Raw genomic sequence first — 19867 nt, 5'->3', positions numbered from 1 at the left:
AATTTGGCCACGTGTGACTGAGCTACACCTTCCTGGCCCTCTGTCTCTTCTTCTGCATAAGAGGAATAATTATAGATGTGAACCCATAAAATAAAGTGATTCTGAATTGAACAAGATGCAAATGAAAGGCTTGGTAAGAAAACATTATTTTATTTATTTATATATATTTTTTGAGACAGAGTCTTGCTCCGTAACCCAGGCTGGAGTGCAATGGTGCAGTCTCGGCTCACTACAACCTCTGCCTCCTAAATTCAAGTGATTCTCCTGCCTCAGCCTCTTGAGTAGCTAGGATTACAGGCATGAGCCACCATGCCTGGCTAATTTTTGTATTTTTAGTAGAGACAGGGTTTCACCATGTTGGCCAGGCTGGTCTTGAACTCTCGACCTCAAGTGATCCACATGCCTTGGCCTCCCAAAGTGCTGGAATTATGGGCATGAGCCACTGTGCCTGGCCAGAAAACATTATTAATATAATAATCATTTTCTTACTGAACTCTAGAGGCAGGGAGCCTGATTGTGCACTAGACGGCGAGGACTTTGCCCCTGTGACTAGGTGCAGAGCCGGGCCTTGGGCTCCTAGCTACATTGGAAGTAGCACTGCTGAGGCAGCCTTGGCTCATGAGTACTAAGGGCTTCCTAGAGAGGGGAATGATTTGTCCCACCTCTTGGGCTGAAAATAACTGCCCAACATCAGGGTAATTACATGGCTTGGATTCCTGCACAGCACGGAGGACACCCCAATAATTACTGTGCACAAACACTGCTTTTGGCAGCTGATGCTTATTTTCTGCCTCAAAGAGTATCTCCTGGACAGGAAGCTTATTCTGCTACCCATCCCATGGGAATTGAACCCCTAGCTAATGTGAGCAGAACCATCCAGAAACCCATCCTAGTCAGGGACATAGTGGCCACTGCTCCTCTCCCAAAGGCCATCTGTCAGGCTCAGGGCACCCCCACTCACCCATGGGCAGGTTGGGCTTTGGTGATCAGTGGCTTTGCCATAATCTCCTACATGGTCCTGAGGCTAACACCAGGCACCGGGTCTGTAGGAGGCGCCTGTGAGCAGAGAACTGCCTGCTACAGACATGAGTCTTCCGGAGTCAGCCCTTGAGGGTGATCTGCTTTGCTCAGAGATGGGGAGGCTTTGTCCTTGGACTGAACTAGAGGGCTGCCAATTGGGTCAAGGTCCTAGAGGAGTTCTTGAGGACTTACTGTGTACCAGGCTTTAGGGATAGAGTCATAAGTACCAGGTCATGGTTCTGCCCTCGTGGGGCTTAGTGTCCAATGAGCAGATACACTCAAAGCCCATAATTAGTTATATAATTGTAGTTGTGACAAGGCTGTAAATGAGATGTATAGGAGCTATGGGCATATATAACAGGAGCCTGGGGAGTTTGAGCTGAGACGTAAAGGATGAGGCGTGGGGCTGAGGTGTGTGTGTGTGTGTGTTAGTGTTAGAGGCAGATGCATGGATGATGGTGGTTGGATGGATGAATGATTGAGTTTTCCAGGCAATGGGAACAGACTATGCAAAATCTCAGAGACCACAAGAAGTGGTGTGACTCTGTAACTGACAAAAGACTCTTGTGGAAAGTGTTAGGAGTTTAAGAAATGAGAGTGGAGAGGTTAGCAGGTAGGATGATTGTGCACAGCTGAGCAAGTTGTGTACTGGACAGCTCCAGAGGATGCCAGTCTTAGAAACCATGATGTGGATGGTGCCCCCTACAATTGTACAAGCTGGAGGTCTGCAGGCAGGGCTCACATCATGCAAGAACTTGTAGGCCATAGGAAGAGTTTTGGACTTTATTCCCAGAGCAATGGGGAGCCATGGAAGGATTTTAACAATTTGTGATAGAGCTAATTTTCATTTATAATGCCCCAAAGCAGCACTGTCCAATATAACTTTCCAGGAAGATGAAAATGTTCTATTTCTACACTTTCCAGTATGGTAGCCACCAACCACTTGAAACAGCACAGCATGCCTGAGAAACTAAATTTGAAATGTTAATTCATTTAAGCAGCCATAATAGCCAGATGTAGCTAGTGGCACCGTGTTGGTCAGGACAGCGCCAAAGGATCTGACCTTACTGGACAAGGTCCTGTCATGCTTAACCCATACTGGCTATGCATACTGGGCAGGTCTACTGGAGATGCCACCTCTTGCTGAGTGGTGACCTCAACCTCCCCTTCATGCAGGGCCTTGGTTCACACTGAGGCCTAGGGTGCAACTGGGACTGTGGTTTGGGAACTGGGCCTCATGAGGATGGAGCTGAGGGGCTGTACCCCCACCCCATTCACTGCTCCTGAGCCCTTAAGGACTCCTCCCTTGCCTGCCAGCGTCTTTTTCCCCTGTACCCCCTGGAGTTGCTGACTGGGTTTTTTGTCCTGCGGAAGGGATAGCCTTCTCTCCACCCTGCCCGGCTCACTTCTAATTTGTTTCCCCACAGCAGAAATCAACGAGGAAGCCACCTCAGCCCTGCCCTGTGGCATGAACCGTAGTGTGGAGATAGTGTCTGTGGTGGGGATTAGGGGGTGTGGACTTTGGCTTCTGTTTCACAGGGAGCCAGACTTGGCTGGGGGTGGGAGGAGGCTCAGAGGGCTCAGGGCCAGCCTATGTATCCTATCTGCAGTGCCTGGGCCTCCACGCCTGGCTTCATCAGCACGATGGCACGAGGGCCACACACACAAGCCAGCTTGCTTATTCAAGTTCGTCCACTTGCCCCACAAATGGCCACACTCTGTTCACCCCTCTGGCCTAGAGGTCCGCTTGCCCAGTAACTGCACAGTCTACCTTTGGGAAACTGGATCCAGGGAAGATCCTACTGAGGCCCTGCAAGCAGGCTCGGAGCCATTTGGACAGGAACAGTAGAGGTGTGGCCTGGAAGGGGAGCCAGGGGCTCGAGTGGACTCATCCCACTGGCCCCCTAGACTCCTCATCCATGGGGAGAGGCAAAGCTGGAAGGCCTCAGATCACCCTGCTAAAGCCAGAGCTGGGGTCCCAGTTGCCAAGCCGGGGAAGGGGCCTGCAGGGCTGCTGGGTGAGCTCCTCTCTTCTCTCCCTTTGCACTTGGGTTCACGGGAGAATTAGGGCCTGAATGGTGGCGGGCAGAGGAGAAGGGAGGAGGGTCACAGTGATAAGGGGAGGGGGCTTATCCTAAGCAAGAGGGATTCCAGGCTGTCGGTGCTGTTCACTGTGGCCTCCGTGTCCACCCAGAATCCCTGAAAACACACACACACACACACACACCCCTAGACAAAATTCTAGGGATTGGGGATGGTTAAAACCTCTGCTACCCTCCTTCCTCAGGGCTCAGTAGGGCCAAAGAAGGGGCATTTGACACCCATAGGTGAGCCATTACCTGCTGTGGGTACCCACAGTTTTAATAAAAATCACCACAGCTGCCAGAGCAGGAGTTCACTCCCAAACCACATGCAGGCCACTGTGCTGAGTCCCCGGCATGGCTCACCTCGATGACCACTCACACTGTCACCGTGAGGAGGATGAACATCATCCCCATTTTGCAGATGAGAAAACTGAGGCACAGAGAAGGTAGTGTCTTGACCGAGGTTGCACAGCCAATGAGAATGGTGCCCAAATTTGAACCTCCAGAGTGTATGCTTTCAATGACTAGAATGTGCACCCTCTGGACAACAAATGTAAACTGCTTAGCTCAGTGCCTGGCATACAGGAAGTACTGAAAAATTGTTAGTTCTTGTTATTGTTATCCATAATAAGACAGGCAGTGGCATCCACCTCTTGGAAATTCTGGGCCTCAGTTGTCTCATCTGTAAAATGGGGAGGTGTTACTGCATTCCTCATGGGCCTGGGGGAGAGTGGGTCTTACCCAGGCCCCTGCATGCCTGCACACCCAGTGTGCAACGGGAAGCTCACTCCTGTACCCTCCTATTGCAGTACGCTACTTCCTGAAGAATAAGGTCAGCCCTGATTTGTGCAATGAGGACGGACTCACAGCCCTACACCAGGTAAGGCTGGGCTCGTTGGGGCTCCCGGGCTCCCTGCTCCTTACCTGGACAGGTACCCTGTTTCTTGGCACTTTCCTGCTCAGAACTCTCAGGGAGGAGGGAATGAGGGAGGGAGGAGGAGCTGCAGCTGGCCCATCTGAAAGGCTCTTGTCTACTTTGGAGACACGCGTGTCTGTTACTGCCATCCTACAGAGCCCTGTGTGCGCGCAGACGCGCCTGCACATGCAGGCTCTGTTGACAGGGAGCCTTTGTTCACTGCACCCCTCCTACCCATGAAAGCAAGTGTGTTTGGAGCTTGACAGTGTACGAAGCACATTCACACTTAATCAGGACATCCCATCCACCCTGGTGACAGAGGCAGTTGGCGGGACTTATGTGACCTGCCCAAGGTCACATGATCTTGATTTAAGGCCCTGAGCCATGTGCTATCATGACATGTCCTTTCCAAGGCAGAGGGATGGGTCCAGTCCTCCTTGCTGGGGACGGCTTCTCTGGCTGTCACCTTTCACATGGATGCTGCTACAGCCTCGTAACTGGTCCCCAGCATTCAGTCTGGCTCTGCCATAATTCTGTCTCCACACAGCAGCCATGGGGATGCTGAAGCCAAAACTCTCTTCGTATTACTCAAAGTTCTCTGATGTCTTCCTATAATGGAGGGGATAAAAACAAACTCTGCCACAGTGCACAAGGCCCCACGAGGCGGGGCTCGCACCCGATCTTCCAAGCCTCCTGGCTCTCGGGGCTCCAGCTACACAACTTCTCAGGTCCTTGGACCCACAGCGCTCCTCCCCACCACACTTCCCACAGCACTTGGTGCTTTCACCCATTAGCTGCCCTCCACAGCAAGAACTTCAGAGCTGTGCTGTGACGGACATACCCTTTGTCTTCTGAAGGCCCTCTTCCTTTGTAATTAGTCATTGTAGCCATTGATGTCATCATTTGATGCTGACTTCTCCCCTACTCAGACGCTGAGCTGCCCGAGGGCACAGCCCATGCCTCTTGCTTATGGGTGTGTCCTAGCATCTTTCCCCATGCTGGCATACAGCAGGTACTCAATATGTGCATGCTGAATTAATGCATGAACACACCAGAGCCTCCCTGTGCCCGAGTTTCTAAGTAGATGGACTTGAGTGAGAGGCCAGGCAGCCAGAACCCTGGGCTGGTGAGGGCCTCTCCACCTCCATGCAAGGGCCGGGGTGGGATGGACAGAGACTGGCCACGCCCTGCCCACAGGCCCCAGGGGCAGGTCCCTGTGTGTCCTCTTGATTTCTCTCTCACAGGGCCTCAGGCATCCACTCTTAGGCAGCTGCCTCAGTACCCTGTCTCCATCTGCCCTTGGAAACTCCCAGACTCCCAGCTCCATGAACTCTAGAGGGCCTGGGACTCCACCAGGGAGCGGACAGCAGGTGGCTGCTGTAGCTTGCCCTGAAGTGGAGACCCAAATGCCAATTTCCAAGGCTGGGTAGCACCCACCAGCCATGGGCATGAGGACCAAATGTGTAGGCTACTTCCTACTGTGTGCCAGAAAGGTGAGGACGTCAGGACTGAGAGTCAGACTTGTGGCCCAGAACTGTCACCCACTAGCTGTGTGACTGTGGGGAAGTTACTTAAGCTCTCTGTGCCTCAGTTTCCTCATCTCTAAAAGAGGAATAACAAGTATCCATCTCATTGGGTGGTTGTGAGGATTAAATGAACACACGTAAAACTCCTTTAAGCAGTGCTCAATACTGGATAAATATTATCTATTATTATTTATTAAAAGTTATTATTAAAATGTATCATGTGACCACTTATCTGCAAATTACTTCAGTTATATATTTCATTTTGATCCTTACAACAAACCTCAGAAATATTATCATCCCCAGGCCGGGCATGGTGGCTCATGCCTGTAATCCTGGCACTTTGGGAGGCCAAGGCAGGCAGATCACCTGAGGTCAGGAGTTCAAGACCAGCCTGACCAACATGGCAAAACCCTGTCTTTACTAAAAATACAAAAATTAGCCGGGTGTGGTGGCGGGTGTTTGTAATCCCAGCTACTAGGGAGGCTGAGGTATGGAGATTTGCCTGAACCTGGGAAGCAGAGGTTGTAGTGAGCCAAGATCATGCCACTGCCTTCTAGCCTGGGTGACAGAGTGAGACGCTGTCTCAAAAAAAAAAAAAAAAAAAAGAATTATCATCCGTATTTTATGACTGAGGAAACTGAGGCAGCCTATTCAATAGAACTTTCTACAATGATGGAAATGTTCTGTGTTTCTGCAGTGCACAGTACAATAGCCACCAGCCACATGCAGATCTCCAGCACTCGAAATGTGGCTGATGTGACTGAGGAAATGGATTTTGAATTTTATTTAATTTTACTGGATTTAAAGAAACAGTGGCTGTCGTATTATACCATCCAGCTTGGGGAGGTGAAATCTTGTCGAAGGCCAAACAGTGATTGAGTGTTGAAGCCAGGATTTGAAACAAGGTAGTCTTAACTGCTCTGTGGACACCACAGCTCCAATTCTCTGAGCCCCAGGTCTCCCCTTGAGTTGCCATCCCTATGCAATGAACTCTTGAGTGGCGCCCTTTTTTTAGCTTGGGGTTCCCGCCACCTCACATAGTGCTTCTTCCTTGTTGGTCACATTGCTTTCTCAGGACCAGTTTCTCCTGTGGGTTCCTAGGCCCCTGGGGATGCATGGTCAGGGAGGCGGGAACTCACCAGGCTCCGAGTTTAGCTGCATGAAGCTCATGGCTGACCAGCTGAAACCCACACCCCACCCCAACCACCACCTTTGCCTTGGGCCCCATGTTGAGATCCCTTTCAGGGAGACATCCACCCTCATCAGCCTGTGGGCTTCCATTTATTTTTTCAACAAGTACCTATTGTGTACCCACTCCATGCCAGGTATCTTCTGGGGACAGGGCCCCAGAAGTAAGTTAGGCAGAGTCCCTGCTCTCAGAATTCAGAGTGTGCTGTGGCCACAGGCACATAAATCATAATAGAGGTAATGCAGTGTGGTCAGCCCTTGCACAGAGGCAGCTTAAAGCTGGGAACCGAAGACTTGACCCAAAGGGGAGCTGAGAAAGGCTTCTAAGAGGAAGGGATATCTGAGTTGGGTCTTGAAGGATGAGTAGGAGCTTGCTAGCTAGAAAAGGGTAAGGCAGAACATTCAAAGCCAAGGGAATAGCATGTGCAAAGCCTTGAGAAAGGGGCTCAGCGTTTCAAGTTTGGAGTCTAGAGGGTTCCGTGTGGCACAATTAGAGAGCAGGGAGCCTCAGGGAGAGGTGCAGGTGGTGAGACTGAGAAGGTTAAGAACAGGGCCTTAGGAGTTAGACTGCTTGGATTTCAATTCATTTCTTACTCCGTGTGACATTGTGCCACCAGGTCTCCTTGAGCCAGTTTCCCCATCTATAAAAGGGGCCATTTCCCCATCTGTAAAAAGAGCAATCCTCCTTTTTTTTGAAGATTAAATGAGGCAATGCATGGCCAAAGCTTAGCAAGCTGCTTGACTCTCGTAAGCCCTCAAAAAGTATTTGACATTGTTATTGACAATGTGATGTGACATGTTATTACTGTTGTTGCCGGGGCTGTTGTTATTGTTATCACTGCTATTGTCACTGTTGCTCCAGTGCAACAAAGGAGATGGGGGCACATTAAGAAGAACTGCCCATGCCTGGCAAAGGAGTGTGGATTTTCTTCTCTTGGCAACAGGGAGCCCTCAGAGGTTTGTAAATGCAGAGCAACATGATTAGATTAATGAAGAAGCTCTCTCTGGTCGAGGGTGTTAGGAAGGGGAGTGACAGGGAGGTAGAGAGAGATGATGAAACTTCATCCAGGGCAGAGGGTGGGGACAGCGATTTAGGAGATGTGCGATTCATACCTGGTGATAGATTGAAGGTGGGAAGGGAGGAGGTGGGAGGAGGTGGGAGGAGGCGACTGACTGCCAGGTGCCATTTCCCACCTCAGCCACCGCAGAGGAGGAGGCCCGCCCACTCCACCAGCTACCACCTACTCCATGTGCGCCCCTGCACCCAGCCCCCAACGCAGCCCTTACTCAGGCTGGGTCTCCCAGGTATAGACTGGTCCAGCCCCTGGACATTGTCTCACAAGACTCTGCCATTCTGGGCACACAGTCCCCTCCCGCTTCAACCTGAGGCTTCCACTCCACCCTCTATGTTTCCTGCAGTCTCCAGGGGTTGGATTTCTGGCCCTCTTGCCCCTGACCCCAGGGGCTTCTCAGTGGCATCTCCCAGTGAAGGCCTGGAGATGTTCACCTTCCACCACAGCCTCGCTTCGTTGCCTTTGGCGCCCTCTGCCGGCCGCGCCGTGCTGCTGCGTGGTTCTCCCGCCCACCTGAGGCAGCACTCAGCCGCTACAGAGTCACGTCTTTCCCTGCCTGTCCGGAGAGATGTCCTCAGACCTAGGCACCGTCCCCCCGCCCCCCCGCCCCGCAAAGACTGGCTGGCGCAGAAAGAACCTGGGTCTCTGGCGCCATCTGTGCAAACGGCTGCTCCTTTCCCACATGTCCTGGCGCTGAGCCCTGGCTTCCCTGGGAATAGGCGTGGGGCTGTGGTGCCGCCCCAACCCACGCCCACACCCACCTGGGGCCGTGGGCTTCCACAGCTGCTCCCGCTCCTTCTGCTGGCATCTGGACTCTTCTCTCTATCCCCGTGGTCGTTTCTGGAGGCCAGGCCACCATCATCTCTTAGCCGGGTGACTTCAACACAGCTCCTCGCTGTCCCCTCCCAACGTGCACACATGTGTGTGGGCGTGCACGCGCACACACACAATCTGTTCTCCACGTGCAATCAGAGGAGCTGTTGTTTTTAAAAGCAAGTCTGATCCTGCTCCCCTTCTTAGCGTAACTCAGTGTCTCCCATTGCACTGAGGACCAATTCCCAAGCCCTTATCTGGATGGGCAGGGCTGAGCCTTTGAGCCCTGCTGTGTCCCCTGCTGGCTTCCGCAGAAGTCACCTCTAGGGAAGAGTTTCCTCCTGCAGTCTGTAAAGTGGCTCCCTGTCTTTCTCCTCTCTCCCGGCCTCTCCCACCCTGGCGCCTAGCTTGACACCCCTCTGTCTCCCTGGGATCTTTTCCTCCCTATCCCTGGAGTCTGGGGGCTACCTGTGTTGGAGCCTGTGTTCTCTCTAGGAGGCTGCAGGCTGCTGGCCCTTCCTCCTTTTTTTTTTTTTTTTTTTTTGAGACGGAGTCTTGCTCTGTCGCCCAGGCTGGAGTGCAGTGGCGCGATCTCCACTCACTGCAAGCTCCGCCTCCCGGGTTCACACCATTCTCCTGCCTCAGCCTCCTGTGTAGCTGGGACTACAGGCGCCCGCCACTGCTCCCGGCTCATTTTTTAAAATGTATTTTTAGTAGAGACGGGGTTTCACCGTGTTAGCCAGGATGGTCTCGATCTCCTGACCTCGTGATCCGCCCGCCTCGGCCTCCCAAAGTGCTGGGATTATAGGCGTGAGGTACCGCGCCCGGCCGGCCCTTCCCTCTTACCCGGACTGCCCGGTGCGCAATCCTGCAGCATACAGGCAGGAGCACAAACATGGCTGTCTCCTCGCAGGGGCTATCCGGACCCCGTGGAACACTCACGTGGAGCTGGATTCTTTCGAGGGGAGTCTTGGTTACTTGAAGGCTTCCCCAAGATCTGAGCTACTGGGTCAGAGGTTCCTAAGTCAGAGGTTTCAAGCTATGATCTTGAAACCACTTTGGAGGCCACTGCTGGGAAAGGGGACACCCCGCCCCGCAACACACACACACCCCTGCCTCAACCCAAGCAATCCTGCTTGGATTTACTGGTCATCTAAGTGAGAGTTCTCCATACAATTTTGTTTGGAGAAAGCCTTCTGGGATTAAAAAAAAGTTTTAAAATCTCATTCAAAATTTTGTCCCATTTCAGTGATACTTGCAAAGCACGTTATAGCTGACAGAGTGTTTTTTACCTGTATATTTTTATCTTATATATTATTTACTTCATTTTTGCTCACAAGGAGACTGAGGCCCAGAGAGGTTAAGTGGCTTGCTCAAGGTCAAGGGCAATGCTTACAGTGTGAACATCATGGAGCTGGATTCAAACTTAGGCCTTCCACAGTCTTCCTCATGGCCTCCAGGGGGAACCTGGCATGTCCTGACCAGGGCCCAGGGTCCTGCCTGGAGCTGACTCTGCCTGTGTGTCCCTCCCAGTGCTGCATCGACAACTTTGAGGAAATTGTCAAGCTGCTCCTCTCCCATGGTGCCAACGTGAACGCCAAGGACAATGAGCTGTGGACACCCCTCCATGCTGCAGCCACCTGCGGCCACATCAACCTGGTGAAGATCCTCGTTCAGTAGTACGTGCCCCTCCCTGCCCCAGAGCAGCCTCCCTCCACCTCGTGTCTTTTTCCAACTTCCTTCTTTCTCCCCTCACTTCCTCCCTTCCTTCTTTCTTCCCTCCCTCCCTCCTTTCTTCCTTCTTCCCTCCCTTCCTCCCTTCCTTCTTTCTTCCCTCCCTCCATTTCTTCTTTCTTCCCTCCCTCCATTTCTTCTTTCTTCCCTCTCTCCCTTCCTCCCTTCTTTTTTCCTTCCCCCCTCCCTTTCCTTTTTCTTCCCTCACTTCCTCCCTTCCTTCTTTCTTCCCTCTCTTCCTTTTTTCTTCTCTCCCTTCCTCCCTTCCTTCTTCCCTCCCTTCCTCCCTTTCTTCTTTCTTCCCTCCCTTCCTTCTTTCTTCCCTTCCTCCCTCCTTTCCTTCTTTCTTCCTCCCTCCCTTCCTTTCTTCTTTCCTCCCTCCCTTCCTCCTTTTCTTCTTTCTTTCCTCCCTTCCTCTCTTTCTTCTTTCTTCCCCCACTTCCTCCTCTCCTTTTGTCCCTCCATCTCTCCCTTCCTTTCTTTTCCCTACCTGCCTCCCTCCCTTCCTTTCTTCTTTCTTCCCTTCCTCCTTCCCTCCTTTTTTGCTTTTCTTTCTTCCTCTCCTCTTTTTTTCTCTCTCTCTGTCACTCTTTCTCAGTATCTCTTAGTGCTTGTCACTTTCTTTCTCCTCGCATCCTCTCTTCATCTCTCTCTCTCTCTGCTTCTACCTCTTGCCCTCTCCTCCCCTCAGTTCCCCCTTACTCTCCCCATCTCTGTGTGCCTGTTATTTTCTTCTTCTGTCTCTGTCTGTCCTTCACTCTTGGTCTTGCTCTGTATTTTCCAGTCTCTTTTTGTTTTCTCTCTTCTCCTTTCATGCTCTCTTTCTCCCCAATTTTTTTTAGTGATAAAACACATATAACATAAAATACCGCCTTACCCATTTTAAGTGTGCAGGTTAGTGGTGTTAAGTACATTCATACTGTTGTGCAGCCATCACCCCCTCCATCTTCAGAACGACTTTCATCTTGCAAAACTGAAACTCTGTACCTATTAAACAGTAATTCCCATTCCTTGTCCACCCCTGGTTCCTGGCAACCACCATTCTACTTTCTGTCTCTATGAATTTGACGACCCTAAGCACTTTATGGAAGTGGATTCGGAAAGGCCAGACGCGGTGGTTCACGCTTGTCATTTCAGCATTTTGGGAAGCTGAGGCAGGCAGATCACCTGAGGTCAGGAGTTCAAGACCAGCCTGACCAACATGGTGAAGTCCCATCTCTGCTAAAAATACAAAATTAGCTGGGTATGGTGGCGCATGCCTGTAATCCCAGCTACTTGGCAGGCCCAGGCAGGAGAATCACTTGAACCCAGGAGATGGAGGTTGCAATGAGCTGAGATCACGCCATTGCACTCCAGCTTGGGCAACAAGAGCAAGACTCAACCTCAAAAAATAAATAAATAAATAAATAGTGGATTCAGCTGGGCATAGTGGCTCACGTCTGTAATCCCAGCTATTCGGGAGGCTGAGGCAGGAGAATCGCTTGAATCCAGGAGACTGAGGTTGCAGTGAGCCGAGATTGTACCACTGCAATCCAGCCTGGGCGATGGAGTGAGACTCCATCTCAAAAAAACAAGAGGTGGATTCATATAGTGTCTGTCTTTTTTTGACTGGCATATTTCACTTAGCATAATGTCCTCAAGGTTCATCTATGTTGTAGTATGTGTCCGAGTTTCCTTCCTTTTTAAGGCTGAATGTACTCCGTTGTATGTCTATACCATGTTTCACTTATGCATCTGTTTGTTGATGGACACCTGGGTTGCCTCCATGTTTTAGTTATTGTGAATCATGCTGTGATGAACATGGGTGTACAAATATCTCTTGAAACCCTGATTCCAGTTCCTTTGGTTATACACCCAGAAGTGGAATTGCTGGATCGTATGGTAATGCTATTTTAAATTTTTTAAGGAGCTGCTATACTGTTTTCCACAACATTTTACATTCCCACCAACAGTACACAAAGGTTCTAGTTTATCCATATCCTTGCCAACACTTATTATTTTCTGCTTATTCTTTTTTGTTATTAGCCATACTAGTAGCTGTGAGGTGGTCTCTCACTGTGGTTTCGATTTGTATTTTTCTATTGATGAGTGATGTTGAGCATCTTTTCATGTGCCCATTGTCCATCTGTATATCTTCTTTGGAGAAATGTCTATTCAAGTCCTTTGTCCATGTTTGAATTGGGTTGGGTTTTTGTCATTGAATTTTAGGATTTCTCTATGTATTCTGGAGATGAATCCCTTATCAGATAGATGTAATGTTTTCTCCCATTCTATGGGTTGTCTTTTTAACTCTGTTGGTTGTGGCTTTTGCTGCACAAAATTTTTAAATTTTCACAAAGTCCAATTTATCTACTTTTCCTTTTGTTGCCTGTGCCTTTGATGTCATATCCAAGAAATCACTGCCAAATCCACTGTCGTGGAGCTTTTGTTCTATGTTTTCTCCTAAGAGTTTTACAGTTTTAAGTCTTTCATTTAGGTCATGGATCCAGTTTGATTTAAATCTTATATATTATATTGGGTAAGGACCTACTTCATTCTTTTGCATATGGATATCCAATTTTCCTACGCCATCTGTTGGAAAGATGATTGGTCTTTTCTCCATTGAATGGCCTTGGTACCCTGTCTGAAATCATTTAACTGTATATGTGAGGGTTTGTTTCTGGACTCTATTCTGTTTTATTGGTCTGTATATTTGTCTTTATGCCAGTCCCACACTGTTTTGATGCTAGAGTTTTGGAGTTCGTTTTTAAATCAGGAAATGTGAGTCCGCCAGCTTCGTTCTTCTTTTTCAGGGTTATGTTGGCTATTCAGGTTCCTTGAGATTCCCTATGAATTTTAGAATAAGCTATTCTAGTCTGCAAAAAAAATCACTGAAGAGCTGGGCGTGGTGGTTGACACCTGTAATCCCAGCACTTTGGGAGGCCGAGGTGGACAGACCACTTGAGGCCAGGAGTTCGAGACCAGCCTGGCCAACATAGTGAAGCCCTGTGTCTCCTAAAAATTAAAAAATTAGCTGGGCGTGGTGGTGCATGCCTGTAATCCTAGCTACTCAAGAGGCTTAGGCAGGAGAATTGCTTGAACCTGAGAGGCAGAGGTTGCAGTGAGCTGAGTTCGAGCCACTACATACCAGCCTGGGTGATGGAGCAAGACCTTGTCTCAAAACAACAACAACAACAACAACAACAAAAAAAATCATTGTGATTCTTAAAAGTAATAGCAAGAACCACAATTACTTTTGCACCAACCTAAATAATAATTGGTATTACCCAGAGTTAGGCACTGGGCACACAGGGATGCAGAAGTCCTGGGGAGCCAGGAAGAAAGCCAGGGGGTTTAAGTACCAGAGTTGAGACAGAGCCAGACCAGGGGACTGATCATCTGAGGGCAGGGAGTCAGAGAGAGTGGCCAAGGGCAGGTAGCCTTTTGCACTGGTCTTGGCAGAGCAGCAGGAGCCCATTGTTGGCTCCCGCGGGGATGGAGATGACAGTACTGCTGCCCCAGCTCAGAGAGCTGGATGAACTTGCTCTGGGGCGTACAAGAGCTCAGAGAAGTCACAGTGGAGGGCTGTTAGGCCACAGGACTGGATGGTGGCCCACGCCTACATCTCTGATGGGAACCTGAGTATGGTTAATTCTGCTAGGAGCTTCAGGCAGTCACAGCCTGATCAGTGATGGTGCCAAGAGGACAAGGAAAGTGGTGCCAGCCTGGGTCAGTGGGTCCCAAAGCTGATCGGTATTACAATCACCTGGGGCATGGGTTTAAAACACAGATTCCCATGCCCTAACCCAAGGACTTTTTCAGGAGGGCTGGAGTGAAGCCCACCCAAAATGCTGCATTTTATTCCCATGGTCCGCAGGTAGTTCTGCCACAGGGCATCCAGGGCCATTCTCAGGAACCACTGGCCCAAAGGGCAAATTCTTCCAGGGAGTCCCAAGTCTCCATTCTTCTACCTCTGTCCTATCAGCCTTTTGAGTAGGGACTTGGAGGAGGTGGAATGTAACTGAGGGTGTTTCTGCATATGGGCAAAAAATGAAATAGAACATGGAGAAGTAAAAAGAACTAATATGAGAAGTTTAAGTCTGGACTCTACTGTATCCAAGCTGTGTGACCTTAGACAAGTGACCGAACCTGTCTGAGTCTTTTTGTTGTTGTTGTTTTTTAGACCAAGTCTTGCTCTATCGCCCAGGCTGGAGTGCAGTGGCGTGATCTTGGCTCACTGCAACCTCCGCCTCCCGGGTTCAAGCAATTCTTATGTCTCAGCCTCCTGAATAGCTGGGATTACAGGCTCCCACCACCACACCCCGTTAATTTTTGTGTTTGTAGTAGAGACAGGGTTTCACTATGTTGGCTAGGCTGGTCTCGAACTCCTGACCTCAGATGATCCACTCCCCCTCGGCCTCCCAAAGTGCTGGGATTACAGGCGTGAGCCACTGTGCCCAGTCATGTCTGAGTCTTTGTTTCCCCTTGCGTGAGATGGGGCCAACAATATTAACCTGAGCTATTATGAGGGTTAAATAAAAGGATGCCTGCAAAAGGGGCTTAGATCAGGCTTGGCTCTAAGCAAGTGCCTGGTAAGTGGTGCTGCTGCCATTCATGCGATTTTTGTTATTGTCACCAGGAGGACTTTTATATCTGTCCCTAAGTCCCTGCCTGCTGGTTCAACAGAGTGAAAGGCTTAGGGAGGTCTCCTGGGATAGCTGTCCTGGGACTTTGGTCTCTTCCCACCTAGGGCCCTGGGATCCTGCAGCCGTCGTGCTCTTGGACTGTGTGTCAGGCAGATCCAAGGATCATCTTGCTGGGGTACACCTTGGTAGGGTTTTGAGTGCCGGGTTGTACAGTAGGATTGCAGGTGAGAGGCCAGAGGGCAGAGGCAGCTAGACCAATCCTAGCCACACCTACTTGGCCCTCACCCTGCCTCTTTCTCTGCAGTGGGGCCGACTTGCTTGCTGTCAACTCGGATGGGAACATGCCATATGACCTCTGCGAGGATGAACCCACCCTGGATGTCATCGAGACCTGCATGGCATACCAGGGTAAGGGAGGGCAGCCCACTATGAAGTGAGCACAGCACAGAGTTGCAGAGAGCGTCTCTTAAATCAGTACAGGCGAACAGATTAGCTACTCATCGGCCTGCCTTGTGTGCCGCGCTCAGTGAATAGGATGGGTCCTCATTCGTATCCTTATCTGTGTGATTGTCAAGAGCAGGACGTGAGAGGACCCTGGAAAATGTGCTGCGCAGAAGGGAGGTATTGATCTCATTTGTGTCACCCACACACGCAGATGGCCGCAGCTGGCCTTGTCTTCATCAGCTGTGACAATTTGATTCAATAAACATTCACCGTAAAGATATATTTCTATGTGGGACAATAATAAAGTCAAGAACACTGGAGGATGCCTGCTCTGTGCCAGGCACCACACTGGCTGCCAGGGGCCCAGATAAACAAGATGTGGGCTGTTCTTAACTCACAAATGAGGTTCAGAGAGGAAACAAATGCAGCAATGAGAGACCTGCGTGCCCCCAGCACCCCACAGACAGGCCTCTGAAGTGCCACCTCCTTGGAAATATGTCACACACCCCAGATCCTCAGCTGCAGCTGCAGTCCTGCCCTGGCCCTGCCCTCGTGTCTCCCACAGAGCCACAGTAACCATGATTGAATCTCCTGTTCCCTGCACCCAGCTCTTCCTATTCATCTCCCATGGAGATTCTTAACCATTTTTTGTGCCAATCTGGTGACTCTATGGACCCCTTCTCAGAATAATGTTTTTATTTTTTTGAGATGGAGTCTTGCTGTGTCCCCCAGGCTGGAGTGCAATGGCACAATCTCGGCTCACTGCACCCTCTGCCTCCCAGGTTCAAGTGATTCACTTGCCTCAGCCTCCCAAGTAGCTGGGATTACAGGCGTGCGCCATCATGCCCAGCTAATTTTTGTATTTTTAGTAGAGCAGGGTTTCACCATGTTGGCCAGGCTGGTCTCGAACTCCTGACCTCAGGTGATCTGCCTGCCTCAGTCTCCCAAAGTGTTGAGATTACAGGCGTGAGCCCCCGTGCCTGTCTAGAATAATGTTTTTAAATAGTTATAAAATTATAGGATTATAAAGGAAGCCAATTATATTAAAGCATAACTACCAAAATATTTTTCAATGTGTTAGATAGAAACTTCATTAATTCATTAAACAATAAGATAACAGGATATGAAAATAGCTATAGTATCTGTTGGTAACAAAGTCACAAGCACTGCTAACACTACTGTGGGTTTTGCTTACATTCTAATGGTAGGGAATGCTAAATTTCATTTAAAGCTTAGTCAAAATAAACGTGTGATTTTATTTCCTCCTTTTGTAGACCTCTCCTGAACTCGATCGAAGAGTGCTTGGTCTAATGCATCTTTTTACGGAGCGTGTCATCCTCTCGTTAAATACTATTCGTAGCTGTCAGTAACACACTTTTAAGACAGGAATGGGATTCGGGCTATACAATGTCTCTCTGCGCCCCCTACCTCAACTGACTCAGCTCTCCACTTGAAAGTAATACATTCATTTATTCAGTCATTCTGAACTAAAATTGATTGAGCATTGTGCCAGGTGCTACAGACACAACTGTGGTTAAGACGAAGGAAACTAACAGAGACCCTGGTCAGATAGGGCGGTCAGTAGAGGCCAGTTTAGGAGATGATCCAGTCCAGGACCTAAAGAACAAGACAGAGGCAGCCATCTGAGCAGTTGGAGGTGTGTAGGTGGATGGTAGGGACTTTCGGGTAGAAGAACAGCATATGCAAAGCAGCTGACATGAATCCAGTGCCTAGTGGGTGCCAGGCAGGAATGCCCTTGCTCTGTGGGCCAGTGCATGGTGCCTATGCTCATCAGGCCTGAAGACAATGATCTATGGGCATGTCTGCATGCCCCCTTGACTGGCGTACCCTAGGGTACAAGAACCATGCCTCCTCATTTGCCTTCCCCTCCCCTCTGGGGTCCTAGGCCTGAGGGTGCTAAATAAATCCCCTCTTTCCCACTGCAGGCATCACCCAAGAGAAAATCAATGAGATGCGGGCAGCTCCTGAGCAGCAGATGATTGCGGACATCCACTGCATGATTGCAGCAGGCCAGGACCTGGACTGGATAGATGCCCAGGGTGCCACACTGGTGAGGAGATGGGCCAGTGCCAAAACCAAAACCAGCTAGGTCCAAAGTGGGCCAGCAACTGGTGGGAACCAACCCTGTACCCTTGGGGCCTGTCTGTGACCTTGGACCTCCTCGAGAATCCTTTTGGGCCAGGATTGCCCCTGGATAGGGAGGGTCAGCAGAGCAGGGCTCAGCCTCTTTGAGAACCTGGCCTGTCTCTGGGCTGGGCTTGGTGGCTCACACCTGTAGTCCCAGCTACTTGGGAGGCTGAGGGAGGATCACATGCACCCGGGAATTTGAGTTTGGGCTGTGATTGCACCAGTGCACTCTAGCCTGGGTGACAGAGCAAGACTTTGTCTTTAATAAACAAACAAACAAAAAAGAATCCGGCCACTCTCAAGTGGGGCTTGGAGTTAGGAGCCTAGATGGGAGGCCTGGCTCCCACCTGTTCACCACCTGCTCTGTCTCCAAGATACTCCTTTACCCAAGGCTTCAGGTGTCCATCTTAAGCACCTTATTTCCCTCTCCTCTAATGACCTCCTCTATTAAGGACTGGTGTCACCATTCACCCACTCACCCATGCTTTCTTGCTTTGCACTGTCCATTCCTCTGCCTTAGTGTCTCCTCTCCCACCCTAGCACCCACTGCCTTGCCTCATCAGCTCCTCTGTTATTACTGCAATAGCCTCTCCTTTGGGTTCCCTGACTTCCATCCATCCATCCATCGAACCATCCATCCATCCATCCATCCATCCATCTATCCATCCATCCGGTCAACACACAGTTATGAGCATCTCCTCTGTGCCACATACTTTACTAGACCCTGGAGACAGACAACAATGGGACCTTCTTCTCTCTCAAGTTTGCCTGGTTAACTCCACTCATCCTTGCAGCTCAAGTGTCAATGACTTAGGAAAACCTCCCTGGCCACTCCTCATAGGCTCTCAGAGCACACTGCAGGCTAATATTGGGAGGTCTACTTCTGCAGCCTGTAAATCAAAATTCAGAGCATGGCTGTGGCAGCCTACCCCGCTGATCGGGGTGCGGGTGCCCTGTCCCAGGCTTAGGTTCCATGCTGGTCATAAGCACTTAGCAGTCTCGGGATCTCAAGCTCACTAGGTAGGGCTCAGCAGTACCAGGTATCCTCACTGCCCCTCAGGCCTGACCTGGCAGCCTAGGTGTGATAAGTGGGCTTCTTCCACCTGCTTCCTGAGCTCTCACATCTGTTTTGTGCCCATTTCTATTACTTGGGTGCCTGCTTGAATTACCTGCTCAGCCTAGCACTCAAGAATGGGATCAGGTAGGAGGACTGACTGTTTCTGTCTGAAGTCAAGGTCAGGCTGCACTAGGGCATACCCACTCTTATTGCAGCTCTACTAGGGCTGTGACTGGGTCTTCAAGACAGAGGGATCTTCTCTTCCTGGGCTGGGGCCGGCCTCAGGGTGGCCCCACCCCCAAGGACCAGGCACATACTAGGTCTCAGGTCTTCCCAGTAAAGTGGAGATCATAGTGTCTTCCTCGTCTTCCTCACAGTGTTGTTAGGAGCATTAAATGAGATTCTGTGTGAAAGTGCTTAGCACAGTCTGTAAATTCTCAATGTATGTTAGCAATGACCATTATTTTTACTAATAATGCCACTATTCCACTCATACCTTTTAATTTCCAGCCAAGTATTGAGATTTGTAATGTCGTACTGGCCAGCAGGTATCATTCTCTACAACTGGCAAGAATCAAACATTTATAGATCAGATAATTATACTAATTTTCACATCATACCCTTGGTTTTTCAAGTTGGAAAACAAAACAAAACAAAAAACAAAGAAACAAAAACCATCCACTGACCAGAGCTTTAAGCAACTTTGTCCCAGGATGAGGGAGCATCTGACCATCAGGGCTGAATTCAGAAGGATCACTTCCTGAGGCCATGCCTTCTTTGTCCCTCTGACTCTCCGGCCCCAGACCTCAGGTCCGCTGAGGCTCTCTGGCTTCCTCCCAGCCAGTCTTCTGCTGACCACCTTGGACTCTCACTTCTATCTCTCATCTTGGCTGGACAGTTGATGTCTTTCTGCCTTATTTCCTTCTCCCTCATTCATTCTCATGGTCATCACTTAGGGCTCTCTAAGAATTTGAATCCCTTACTGAGTGTTCATTATGGGCTAAGCACTTTATGTATTTTGGGGGCAGATTGAACAAGCATGACAACTGAGGTCTGCCAGGCAGTGACTGAAGGCCTTGAATGGGATCACAGTCCCTTATTGGATATATTATCTATTGCTCCATGACAAACTACCCCACAATGTAGCATCTTAAAACAATAATGAATATTTATTGTCTCATATGGTTTCTTTGGGTCAGAGAGTTAGGAACAGCTTAACTGGGTGGCTCTGGCTTGGTG

At 49.8% G+C, this 19867-nt stretch overlaps 1 protein-coding gene across 2 annotated transcripts in view; it reads left to right on the top strand.

Annotated features, from left to right (window-relative positions):
- The window catches only part of PPP1R16B (protein phosphatase 1 regulatory subunit 16B), a 119453-nt gene that overhangs the window by 82247 nt on the left and 17339 nt on the right, over positions 1 to 19867 (top strand). For both annotated transcript variants that reach the window (XM_025400127.1, XM_025400126.1), the window contains exons 3-6: positions 3914 to 3984; positions 10154 to 10299; positions 15284 to 15387; positions 17370 to 17494. In XM_025400127.1, the coding sequence (XP_025255912.1) occupies positions 3914 to 3984; positions 10154 to 10299; positions 15284 to 15387; positions 17370 to 17494 (446 nt within the window). The remainder of the gene's footprint in view (positions 1 to 3913; positions 3985 to 10153; positions 10300 to 15283; positions 15388 to 17369; positions 17495 to 19867) is intronic.

This window comes from Theropithecus gelada, chromosome 10 (genome assembly GCF_003255815.1).
Source record: "Theropithecus gelada isolate Dixy chromosome 10, Tgel_1.0, whole genome shotgun sequence".
Classification (NCBI taxonomy): domain Eukaryota; kingdom Metazoa; phylum Chordata; class Mammalia; order Primates; family Cercopithecidae; genus Theropithecus; species Theropithecus gelada.
The sequence above is the reverse complement of the archived record's forward strand: the minus strand, read 5'-3'. Positions and strand labels throughout refer to the sequence as shown.